Genomic DNA, 13170 nt, shown 5'->3' on the forward strand with positions numbered 1-13170 from the left:
GGTGTAATTACTTGAAAATCTGTAATTTAATTGAGTCTTTAGTTATTTTACATACACTGAAGCAGATACCGATGAACAGGATTTGATGTTAAATATCAGTTAGCTAAGAAATGAATAATATATAGGTAAATTACTTTCCTCCATAAAGAATTTCCATCTTATTAAATAAATTATATATACCTCCATACCCACCATAAAGCCCAAATGGTGAGAATGAAAATATCCAAGCATGATTGGCCAGAATATCTCTGGCTATGTGTGATTTACTATCACCAGTAAGTGACTTAGGCAAGAAGAAATAATGGATCTTCTAAGTACTTTAAGATATGCTTTCAGACTCAGCGAAAAAGCCAAAGTGTCAGTTCCATTAAAATAATTACATTTCAAACACACACTTACTTTCACCTAAAGGCTTAAGATACTAGTATTTTTCATATATTTAATACTTTTGAATTTTATAATCTTTTAAGTAAATTGACATTTCATTATATACACTATTTGTAGAATAAAATAACAGTATAATTTTTAAATCAATATATACAGTACATAGAGCAATCTCTAAGAGGAGCCTGAGTTATCGAAAATGTATGAGCTATTTCCACGGAGGGAAAAGATGGAAAGCCCTTTCGCATTTGCATTTATAAAGGCTGCGTGACTTCTTTAAATATATACACTGATGCCAACAGAGCAATCAGAAATCAATAAATCACATTCTCCTGTGCTGTAAAATGTCTGACAGACACATCCATTTTCCTAGTCCAAAATTCTCTGCAAAAGGGACTGTGTAAATGTTCCATTTTAGTTTAATGACATTCTCCACAGTTAAAATTATGTGCATTATTGCCAGTGAGTGCAGAACTGAAGGAACACAAAGCCAGATAGGATTTTAAAGAGCCTACACAGTACCTACTCTTCAGTGACTAGTTATTTAACAGACCACAGACAACACAGATATAAATGCAAAAAAATTGAGAGTTTAGTAAAAATTGACTAAAATGCTGCAATTACCATTTGGACAAACAAAATATTAGGCATAACTTATTTAGAAGCAGTTGGGGGATGGTCTTATAAATATTTGCAGAGATACCCCTTATGTTTATTGTTAGCCCTGATAGCACCAAATAGAAGGAGTCAGAGAAGAACATCAAGTAAAAATGATATTGATGACAGAAATGACAACAACCTACTCATCAGTGAGGTTCAATTTGAAAGTGTAATAAAAACTTTAATAGGACTCCACTTTAGTTGACATTTATTCCACCAGCTGCCATATATTTTTAAAAGGTCACAAAATTGTTTTATGTAGACACATTTTATAAAGTACAAATTCTTAAAGAAAGGAGAGATTCGCTATGTATAATCAAGGAGGTTCTAAAAATTCTCCAAGCACATCTTGCAGAGAGCTATGCGCAAAGGCATGTCTGGCTACAAACCCAAGCAGTGAATTTATTAAGCCAATATTCCCATATGGGGGACTGAGGGAAGAACTAGTTATAATTCTACCTATCTGCTACCACTGACCAATCCTGCTCTGACTTCTTGGTTTCTCTGTATTTCATCTCTGAACCAAAATGCTGTGGTCAAGAAGATGACTTTGACCCATGGGTTTGCCTAAACCTGATCATATCCAAAGTGTGTTACTCTAGGACCCCATAACACTTCATTTATCAACATACTTTCCTTCCTTCCAACCTCTATTTTCCTCTCCGCTCAATCAGCCCAGCTCCTCCAACCTTACTTTCCTTCCTGTGCTGCCTGAACCTCATAATCAACCACATCTAATCAGTCAACAAGAACCTTACAAATCTCCTAAAATCCGTCAACTCCTTCAAATTTGAGGCTTTGTAAATCTCTGACTTTTGCAAAATCTAACTTCTGGCACATGTGTTACCAAGATAAATGCATAAATATTTAGCATTGCTGGGGTGAAAAACACATAAATAGACCAACTGTGTCCACTGCCATCTCTTCTCAAATGTGCCCTCAATGATTCTCAGCAACCACTTTTTTCTGCAGGATGAATCTCTGAAAATCCACCAAGCCACTTTTCACGACCTTTTTACTCTCCTGAAATCCCTGATCCTCTAGTCTCTTAGCAGACACTTACATACACTACCATCCAGGGGAAAACTCTCACTTTCTACTGCATTTTTTCATATTTACTTATTTTTTACTCTTTCTTTCCTGCTTCCCTATGATCTCAGAAATCAATACTTTTTTCTTTGTTTTTCTAAATAAGCTTTGTCTCCAATTTAAGTCAATTCTTTCTTACGTATTCTAAAACTTTTGTCAGTAAATCAAATCCTCTCTCTTCCATCTTAAATTTCTCCAATTAACTGCCTCAATTTTAAGCCAAAAGGACGTTTAAGTCTACCCTAGCATTAAAACTTACCAATCTTTTGCTATTCTCAAATGCACAGTAAACATAATGCCAAAACATGTATTCAGCACCTCCTTCTCCCCTAAATCCAACTACCAAGTTCGGATGACTACTTCCAAAATGTTCAATATGGACTGAATTGTGCCTCCACAAAATTCACATATTGAAGCCTTAACCCCAACATGATTTTCTTTGGAGATAAGGCTCTTAAAGAGGTAATTAAGGTTAAATGAGGTCATAATAGCAAGGCCCTAAACCAACAGGCCAAGGAGAGAGGCCTCAGGAGAATCCCACCATGCTGGCACCTTTATCATAAACTTCAAGCCTCAAGAACTGTGAGAAAATAAACTTCTGTTGTAAGCCACCCGGGCTGCAGAATTTTGCAATGGCAGTGTGAGTAGACTAATACAAAGTTCTTTTCCATTCTCTAGTATCTGTGGCTGAGGCTTTTACGTTTATTAGACAAGTTAAATTACCTTGCTAAGTCATTTCCCAGTCTATGTTCACTCAATCACTCATTTGGGAAACCTTTACTGAGCACCTACTATGTGCTAGGCAAAATGAGGAGGAGAAACAAAGGACTGTCCTGAGGCCATTATTCCAATGAGGAAAACAAATACATGAATAAATCAATCAGAGACTATAGTGAGTGTCAGGGAGGAAACAAACAGAAAAATAAGACAAGAAACAACTTAAAAAGGTGCTTTAGATGGGAGGGGAGGCAAGAAAAGCTTTTGTGAGGAGATAACTTTGAGCCCTGATGGATGAGAAGGAGCTGGTCTTGCCAAAAAAAGCATCCCTGTCAGGAAAGCATCCCTGCAGAGCTAGTAGGAAGCACAGAAGCTGAGACACAGAAAAGGCTTGGGTTTGAGGAACAGAAAGGAGGGTATGGCTAACCCCCAGCAAGGTGGAGAGTCTGGGACTACTCCTCCTCTGTTCTATGCTTCAGTCCCTCATCACAGCTTTTTAAAACATAATTAGAAGCATGTCATGCTCCAATGCAAAATCCTGGTATGCTCTACATAGCTTACCGACATTTGAAGCCTTTTTAAAAAATGCTTGTTCTAAGCTACCTTTGTAGCCTCGATTTACTCACATTATATCCCAGCCATTTCAAATTATGTGTTGACAGACAAAATGTACTTTTCTGCCTTTGCATCTTGGGGACAAGGAACATCATGTAGAGAAAAAGCATGAGCTTGGAGCTGGACAAACCTGTGTTTCCATTCTCACTCCCATGGTTTTACTTAGAAAAAGTTGGGTTAGACCTTTTTCCTCCCTGACCCTCAGCTTCTACATATAGAAAGTGGGGTTGATAATATTGTTTAGAGCATTATGGTAAGAATTGCTGATAATATATGTAGAAGACCTAGCATTATACATAATCATTATTACTGGCACATATTGTTTCCTCTATTGGAATGCCCTCCACATTTCTTTACCTGATAACCTTCCTGTATCTTTCCAGACCCAGCCCAAACGACACCTCCTCTTTCAAGCCTTCTCTAAATCTTACAGACAATGTAATTATCTCCTCTATGTTCCCATAGCATGACACATATACTACAGTCAGAGCACTGTTCTGTAATTGTAGGCTTTTACATCTCTCTCTCCCCTCTAGAACAATTCTGTCTTTCAGGATAGGAACTGTAACTTATTAGCAGTTACACCATCAGAGCTAGCAGAGTCTGGTGAATTGTAGGCATTAAATATGCTTTGGTTGAATAAATGAAGGAAATATACATCCCATTCCTACCCCAAACCAGTATAATTTTCTTACACTTCTATTACTCAACTTCCTCACAAGTTCTGCCAGTCGAGAGTCCCAGCAGGCACAAACAGATCCTTCAAGTTAGGATCATTTGAGGAGAGTAAAGTGATGACTTAAAAAGGTATGGCCTAAGTGCTGCAACACCACAGACAATAGTGCAGTAAACTAGAACTAATAACAGGAGTTAGTGTGTGACCTGAAGTGTGAGAGGAGGCAGAGCTTATCAGACCACGGGCAGAGAGGGGACTGTATGGAGAGGACATCCTGATAGGAGCCGGCCAATGAATGAAGCCTGTGCTGTCACTGCAGGGAGGATATGATGCTCAATCTCACTTTTCTTTCTCCATTCAATCCATTGCTGTGAGTCCCCAACAGCTGAACCTAATCAGAATCCAGACAGCCTTCTCTTCCCTCTTCTGAACATTTAGGTATGAGGCTTAAAGCACTGTAAGTGTGTAGAGAGGCGGAGAGGGGTACAGCCATGATCATGACAGTCCAGGAGGGAATCACAGAGCCAAGTGGGGTGAGGTAGCATGGAGAGGTGGCCTGGAGAGGAGTTTTAGAGTCCAACCATGGTGAGGAGGACACCTGCACTGAGGAGTAGCCTGATGTGCAGTGTTAGAAGTCTAACAGGAAGAGGAAAATGGAAGATGGGTGGCCTGTCATCAAGAGTCACAGCCTGTGTGCAATGAGGAGACCATCCACATGGGGGAGGTATGGTGGCCAAGATGGAAGACTGGCTACCTACAAGGCAATAATCAAATATCTAGATATATTAAGAGTAAGAGGAGCTGGTTTCTCACTGTCAGAGAAGAGACATCTATGCAAAGAGAGAAAACTAGAATGGACCATGGGGTAGTAGATTAGCATTGGGGTTAGTAGATTAGGATTGCAGGTGAATTCATGGCTTACAAGATAGAGATATCTAGAAATAAATGTAGATATAAATTGTGTTATGTTTATACATTATGTAAATAGGCTCACGCACTTTCTTCTACATGATGTTCCTTGTCTCCAAGACAGGGAAGTTAAGGAAGCATTCACACACACATACACAGGTGCATGTACATAAGTATTCATACATATACATAAGTGTAGTTTTCTGAGATCTCTCTTAGATCTAGGAACAGCAACATCCTAATAAAAAAGGGCACACCTTTCATGACATCTTGATTTCATGACATCCTCCACTAATGGGAACCATGGCTTCTTGAAGAAAGGGTTCATTCCTGGACTGGGGCAGAGAAAGTATACTATAAGATCAGAACACTCTAACGTGCTTCAAAATAAGGAAGTGATCAAAGAATGACTGAGGTTGAGCATGGTGGCTCACCCCTGTAATTCCAGTGCTTTGGGAGGTGAAGTTGGCGGGTGGGGACCACAGGAGGACAGGAGTTCAAGACCACCCTGGGCAACACAGTGAGACCCTATCTCTTAAAAAAAATAAATAATAAGGGAGACATGTCAGAGGGCACAGCAGCCAGCTTTAATGGGCTCTCGTGGACCAAATGTGGGACGATTTAAGCATAATAGCCTAGTGAAAAGAAGGAAATAATGAAGGCATACATATAGATGCACACACCCGTGTGTGTCTGTGTGTGTTTGTACATGAATTAATACATTGAAAATTTGAAGAGGAACAGGATATTTACACAGTTTAAAAGAACTTCCTCACAAAATACTACTTAATTACAAAAGAGAAAGGAGCAAGTTTACACTGGAAAAGCTTGGCAAATACGCTTTAATACAATCATCAAGTGAACAGCATCAGTATTGAGCCAAATCAAAGTTGTGTGCCACCTAACAGGATGCAAGAAGAATGCAACATCATTTATCATATTTCTCCCAAAGGTACATAATCTGAATCTGAGTAGAAGACATTATGCAAACTCAAATTGGTTTATAACATTCAAAAGTGTCAAGGTCATGAACATCATGGAAAGACTAAAGAACTGATCCAAATGAAAGAGACTACAGAGATATGACAACTGAATGCAGTGACAGATTTAGTACTGGATGCTGTTGCTAAACGTGACATTACTGGGACAACTGGCTAAATTTGGATAGAATCTAAGAATTATATGATAATCATCACTGTTAATTTCCTGATTTTCACTGGTTACACTGTGCTTATGTAAGACAACACGTCCTTGTTTATAGAAAATACACCTTTCGGCTGAGCGCGGTGGCTAATGCCTGTAATCCCAGCATTTTGGGAGGCCAAGGCAGGTGGATCACCTGAGGTCAGGAGTTCAAAACCAGTCTGGCCAACAATGGTGAAACCCCATCTCTACTAAAAATATAAAAAATTAGCCAGGTGTGGTGGCAGGCAGCCATAGTCTAGCTACTCGGGAGGCTGAGGCAGGAGGATCGCTTGAACCCGGGAGGCGGATGTTGCAGTGAGCGGAGATAACACCACTGCACTCCAGCCTGGGTGAAAGGGTAAGACTCCGTCAGAAAAAGAAGATAAAAAGAAAATACACCTTCCAAGTCATCATGTATTGGGGGAGAAAGTGACACTGGATCATCTGGCTGCAAACTTATTCTCAAATATGCCTTCTCATTTTCTAAAAGTTTATGATTATTTCAATACTTTTTTCAAAAGATGATGGAAGGCACAGGCCCTCCTGATGCAGTAGTCCACATGCAGGCTAGACTTCTGGAGGAAAGCAGCACAAAGAAGACTGAAGTGTGGGTGTGAAGGGATAAATGAAAGATATCTTACTTAGTCTCCAGTGACTTCCTATTGTACATTTGACACTATTGCCTATATATGATCTGCACATTGATGATCTCACATGGATCTGTTATTTTCTATCTATTTTCTGGCTCTTTCCCATCCTTTTTTTTATCCACACTCTCCACAAATACATGTACTTCTCTGCGATGACTATGCTATCTCCCAATCTCATCAAATCCCATAGCAGACACAATAATCTATGTATATGTTATCGTTAACTCCATCTTCTACTGTCTTAAAACCTGCATACATAATGACTTTCTGGACATTTCAAATAGTGGAAGAATTTCAATCCAATATGTTAAAAATAAAACTTAATTTCGACTCCTCTTCAACCAGCGCTGTTAATTGCCTACCAAGCATCTACCCCAACCTATGTATCCCCTGGTAAAACTTCTAAAAAACAGATTTCTACAGTATCTCTGACCTCTACACCACGAGTGCACCATTTTACTTCGGGAGATGATGAACACACTCTCTAAGCTCCAAGGACAGGCATATTGGGTTTAGGCCAATTTGTGTATTCCATTCCCTTGGCTACAGTCATTGTTTAAGAAATGCTCATGTGATCTAATCGGTACCATTAGTGTGAATCTTAGGTCTTTTGCTTGAACCGTTAGTGTGAATCTTAGGTCTTTTGCTTGAAATACTAGTATTCTCCCCATGCACTGAGGCAAGTGCTCACATCTCGATTCGGGTAGCCATCCTACACAAAGGGTTTCAGGTTTAGAAAATATAAACAAGGCAGAAGATTTTATGAATTATTTAAATAATTAAATGGGCCTTCAATAATAACTGAGACCTAGGACCAAGAACAAGAAGCCCACTCAAACTTCTATCTTCTAATTAACTGAGCCAATAAATGTCCTTTCATGACTTAAAAATCTTTGAGTTGGACTTTCTTTTGCTTGCAGTATAATGTGTGAAGAATAAACAAGTATAAAACTAGATGCAGCAATGTGATAAAACAACTAGGGGTAAATTAAAAATATAATCTAAGATAAACAGAACTCTAAAAAACAGAATGAGAAGTACAAATATAGGAAAACAAAACACCCAGAAAGACTGCCTTAACAGCTGGCATTGTCAAGATAAATGCGAAACTCAGCTCCGATATTTTGAGGATGTAATACTGGAATGAACCCGTTTCATTTGGGTCCAGAGTAGGAGGCCCTTTTAGGACTACTTCATGCTAGAAAGCAGCAGAAACTTGGGGTAGTCAAAGGAGGAAAACAAGAAAGATTCAGATTTTGTAAAATACGTGAAGACATAATTGAAATTTTAGGTATTTCACATAATTGCAGGATCTTCCACTGGCTCAAATAAATCTATGTAATCAAATTCACATTTCCATGCCACCACCACTCATTATGGCCACGAAATAGTGGTGTTCATCTTCATTTGGACATTTGCAATAAGCTAGAATAAAACAGCAGCAGTTTTGCTAGTTTGTTGCACCAAGTCACCTGTCCCTTTCTGCTAGAAAAGAGGGTTGAGCCCACCTTGAGCAGAAAGAGAGCATATTAGCTCTAAATTTCTTGCTATAAAATGCTGACAGGCCCACAGAGCTACTCTTTCTTATATTACTCTAGAAAAGAATCTCTAGTTGCCTTCTAGACCTTTAACAATACCATTTCATAGCTGTCACTTATTCCTATTCATCCCGGGTAGAAAATATGTCTGGAATTCATTCCTTCCATTTCCAACTCCACTACCAAGGTCAAACATTTATCTCATATCTCAACTACTGCAACTGTCTCCTAACCATCCTCTCTATGTCTTATCTTTCTGCTATCCATCCGTCATTCACAGAGATACCTGCTCCCAAAAAAGAAAATAAGGACTGCATTTTATTTATCCTTTGGATTCTCTTCCCTTCTCCTATGCCCAGGCACGAAAACATGTGTTTAAACTATTTCTTGCATGTCATTTCCCATCCGACAAGTTTTTGATGGTACCTACTGGTTTCAGAAAAAGTTCAGAGAGTTTAGCCTATAATCAGGCCATCAAGATTGTGGACCATATTCCCCTTCAGCAGAATAGCCCACCATTTTCTCCTTTAGGTGGCTCCAGTCACACAGAGACACTAAATCTTCTGGAACATATAAGCAATATGTCTTTGTAAATGGCATGCCTTTCCTTTGTAAAATTCACTTTTCTTTGGCTCTACTTAAGAAACACCTACCAGTCCTTTAAGGTTCAACTTAAGCATCCTCTCTACTATAAAAATCTTCTCCAATACTGCATTCAGATTAAACTTCTTCATCTTCTACATCTTCAAATGACTATACTTCTATTATGACATTTATGTGATTCTAACTGGTTTTATACTAAACTTGGTAAAACACTTATCCATTTATTAAACTTCTTTGCTAGTAGTGAGCACAGAGTATTACACTTCTGTATGAAGTTGTTTTTCTCTCTTCTGTTATTCTTCCACAAGATTCATTCTTGTATCCTCCACAAGATCCATTCTTGCATATAGCACAGAATACATGCTCAGTAAATATTTTTTGAATAAAAAAAGTTTCTCAATGGACTGTTATTCAAGGATGAGCACTGTGCCTTATTCAGTTATATTTCTCACAGTGACTAGAAAAAACTGAGTAACACAAACTACTAGAGGTTGAAGAAAATATTGGGCTTAGATTCTGGCCATCAATATTTGACTAAAACTAGGACAATCTGTTATTTCTTCATTACAAAAATATTTATTGAGTACATTGTTGATATGTTTTGGGGGTTTTGTCCCCTCCAAACCTCATGTTGAAATGTGACCTCCAATACTGGGGGTGGGCCTAGTGGGAGGTGTTTGGCTCATGGGGGCAGATCTCTCATGAATGTCTTGGTGCTGCTCTCATAGCAGTAAGTGAGTTCTCCCTCTGTGAGTTCAAGACAGATCTGGTTGTTTACAAGAGTCTGGCACTTCCTTCCTCTCTCTCTTGCTCCCTGCCCTGCCATGTGACATGACCTCACCTTCTACCAAGAGTATAAGCTTCCTGAGGCCCTCATTAGAAGCAAATGCCAACAGTATGCTTTGTGTATAGCCTGAAAAACCATGAGCCAAATAAATCTCTTTTCTTTATAAGTTACCCAGCCTCAGGCACTTCTTTATAGCAATGCAAATGGACTAATGCAGTTGTAAATGCCAAACCTTATTTCTGAAGCTGGAGACAGATCTGTAAACAAGATAAACTACACCTGTGTTGAAGCGGAAGAAATTGTTGTATAAGCTAATAAATCAGATCTTTCCCCTAAAAGTTTCTAACACCTAAATTCTAAGTCACACAAGCTTGTAACTGAAGAATCATCAGTGGCTCCTCCCTATACCTGCTTCAAGTGTTATTTGACAAAATGTAAAATTGTGACTACTGGAGAACGAGGTGGGTGAAGGAGAATGAGGATAAGGATGATGACGGCTGCATTTTTCTTCTCCTCTTTAATTTCAATTCAATCCTCTAAAATCAAACCCTCATTATGCCTTTAGGGAAAAACTAAAATTCCTTTCTAACTATTCTTTCTACTTTCATGTTTCCCATGCCTATCATTCTCTTTCAGTACTGTCAGAATAATTTCCTTAAAAAGTAATGGTCTTATTACATGATAGCTCCATTCAAAATCCCTCAATGGCTTTGTATTACAGACACAGGGAGAACACCATTCAGACTCCTCAGCTTCATATTCAAGGAATCTTCCAGTCAACTTCCAGTCTGTCCTTCCACAATCATTTGCACCATTCTTCCTACAATCCAGACTTCCACCACATTAGCTTTTGATTTTGTACAACCGGACTCTCACTTGGCACTTTTCCATTCATTTTATTCAAATTCTACCTCTATATCTCAAGGCCCAATTCAAGAATTTTAAATTTGACTCTGATATTTCCCTTCTGCACATAAAACTACAACATACTTTGTACTTTTCCCCTCAAGCTTACCTGTTTCTAAATCATATTTTGGTTATTTACATATACAGTTTATGTATCCAACTACAGTGCATTTAATCACTCATTCAATAAGCATTCACTGTCTTGCTATTACTCCAAAGCACCCAGAACATATCATATTCAGGGTAAATATTAAGTAAATGTTATTGAAAGAGAAAAAACTCCTATTGAAATGAAAATGCACCCAAAATCAAAATCATCTCCTTCTAAATATGAACAATAATCACCACCAAAGAGATACATATAAATAGTAGCCAAATGTTGCTAATCATATTTAAATATGTATGAAAGAAGATGGGTAAGTCAATAGAAAACAGAATCAAATAAAAAGCTAAGAAAACTTATTCAAAGTAATATGGAAATATTGAATGAATTTTGTCCACTTCAATTCATGGATGTACCTATCATCTCAAGACACAAATTCATAAATATACACGCATTAAGTCCATCAATTGAAAATGATGCACAGTTTCAGAATTTACTGAAATAAGAATCATAACGGAATGTTTCCTAGACAGCACTTAATAAATTTTGTGAAATTTAATAAAAGTTTATGTGATGAATTTTTTTTTCCTTTTCTTTCCTAAGCAAACAGCCTTAAAAGATGATTGATGCCTGCCATTATGGTTCTATATTTGTATTTCCTTATTTTAGAAGCTTTTCAAAAATATAAAAATACACTTAAAGCATTTCCAGATATATTTTAAAAATGGTAAAAGGTGATTATTTATAGGCAATCATAGTTATACTGATAGACTCTCAGAGAGCAATTGCAAACATCAATTTTAAATGCCTTTTGGAAATAGTTGAGGATGAAAACATTTACATAATTTCTTAGAAACCCTGGCTTTTTATTGCTGCATTTCAATATTCCCTCTGGGCAAAGGAGCAGCTACTCTAAAGATTTATTTGATAATGGAATGCTTGATTTCTTTGTTTTCCCTTTCCAATGTAAGTTTATAGTTTTCACTCTACCACAATGTAACGTATTTTAAAATTTGAATTGGCTCACTATTAAGAATAAAAATGGTTCTGTTTTAGCAGATTAAATAAGCTAATGACAGCAATAAATAGATACACATAAATTACAGAAATACACTATATCCGGATATAAGTCATCTTTGATAATAGACCTTCCACTTCATCATAATGTAACTAGTGGCTGGTATCAAATGTCTAAAACTTCTACTTACCTGCCTATCCACTTCTGGGAGCAAAAGCAGGAGGTATTGTTGAAAATGCTGAGGTAAGGAAGCAAATGTATGTTTATTTATTAATGCCCTCAAGTTAGTGTTGACAAGAATAGATCCTGGGGTTTCTATGTCAATGTCCTCAGCTTTGGTCCATTTCAAGTGCCCTGTGATGAACAAGCAAGAGGTATGAATTTACTACAGGTAGAGGGAAATGTGTATGTACGTACATACAAACACAGCCACATATATCTAGTGAACATGTATATTCAATTATATGTTTACTTCTACCCCTTTTACAAATGGTATTTCAGAAAAGAAATTCCCAAAGCTTCTTCCGTTATGTGTCTGTCTGTCTTCAGTTATCTTTAGTTTTCATAATGTATACTTCACTCAATATCTTCTCTATTTTTAGCTCAAAGTAGCACCAGGTTCCAATAAAAAAGTTTTAATTGTGAGCTTCCAATTAATCAGAATTTTCAAAAACTCCGAATGCCTGAACAATAACAACTACAATTTATGTAAGTTCTATAAGACCTAGGGTTAATGATAACAGAAACAACAGTACTGTTAATTTTAATAAAAATACTGATAGCAAAAATAGCTGTGTGTTCCTCATGTGTCAGGCAGTGAACTAAGCACTGGATTATTTCAGAAGATTCCTATTCAGGGCATTTCTGAGGGTGATAATTTAAAAAGCATTGTTTTAAAAAAAATTAGGTTGGGCACAGTGGCTCATGCTTGTAATCCCATCACTTTCGGAGGCTGAGGCAGAAGGACTGCTTGACCTCAGGAGTTTAAGGCCCATTTGGGCAACATGGTGAGACCACATCTCCACAAAAAAAATTTTTTTTTTAATTAGGTAGGTGTGGTGGTATGCACTTGTGTTCCCAGCTGCCCCAGAGTCTGAGGTGGGAGGATCGCTTAAGCCCCGGAGGTAGGGGTACAGAGAGCCATGACTGCGCCACTACACTCAGCCTCAGCGACGGAGTGAAACTCTGTCTCAAAAAATAAAAAATACAAATAAATTAACCACTAGGTCTGAAATGCAAATATGCTCTGCAGGATAATTCCACAACTCAAGGCACACTGACCACCAACAGAAGGCTGTCTGTAGAGCTCACATCTCAAAATCATGAGACC

The 13170-nt window shown here is 37.8% G+C and overlaps 1 protein-coding gene across 7 annotated transcripts in view; it reads right to left on the reverse strand.

Annotated features, from left to right (window-relative positions):
• The window catches only part of ASXL3 (ASXL transcriptional regulator 3), a 178013-nt gene that overhangs the window by 59890 nt on the left and 104953 nt on the right, over nucleotides 1-13170 (reverse strand). For all 7 annotated transcript variants that reach the window (XM_058438505.1, XM_058438506.1, XM_058438500.1 and 4 more), the window contains one exon: nucleotides 12031-12194. In XM_058438505.1, the coding sequence (XP_058294488.1) occupies nucleotides 12031-12194 (164 nt within the window). The remainder of the gene's footprint in view (nucleotides 1-12030; nucleotides 12195-13170) is intronic.

The sequence above is a fragment of the Hylobates moloch genome, unplaced genomic scaffold, assembly GCF_009828535.3.
Source record: "Hylobates moloch isolate HMO894 unplaced genomic scaffold, HMol_V3 SCAFFOLD_5, whole genome shotgun sequence".
NCBI lineage: Eukaryota > Metazoa > Chordata > Mammalia > Primates > Hylobatidae > Hylobates > Hylobates moloch.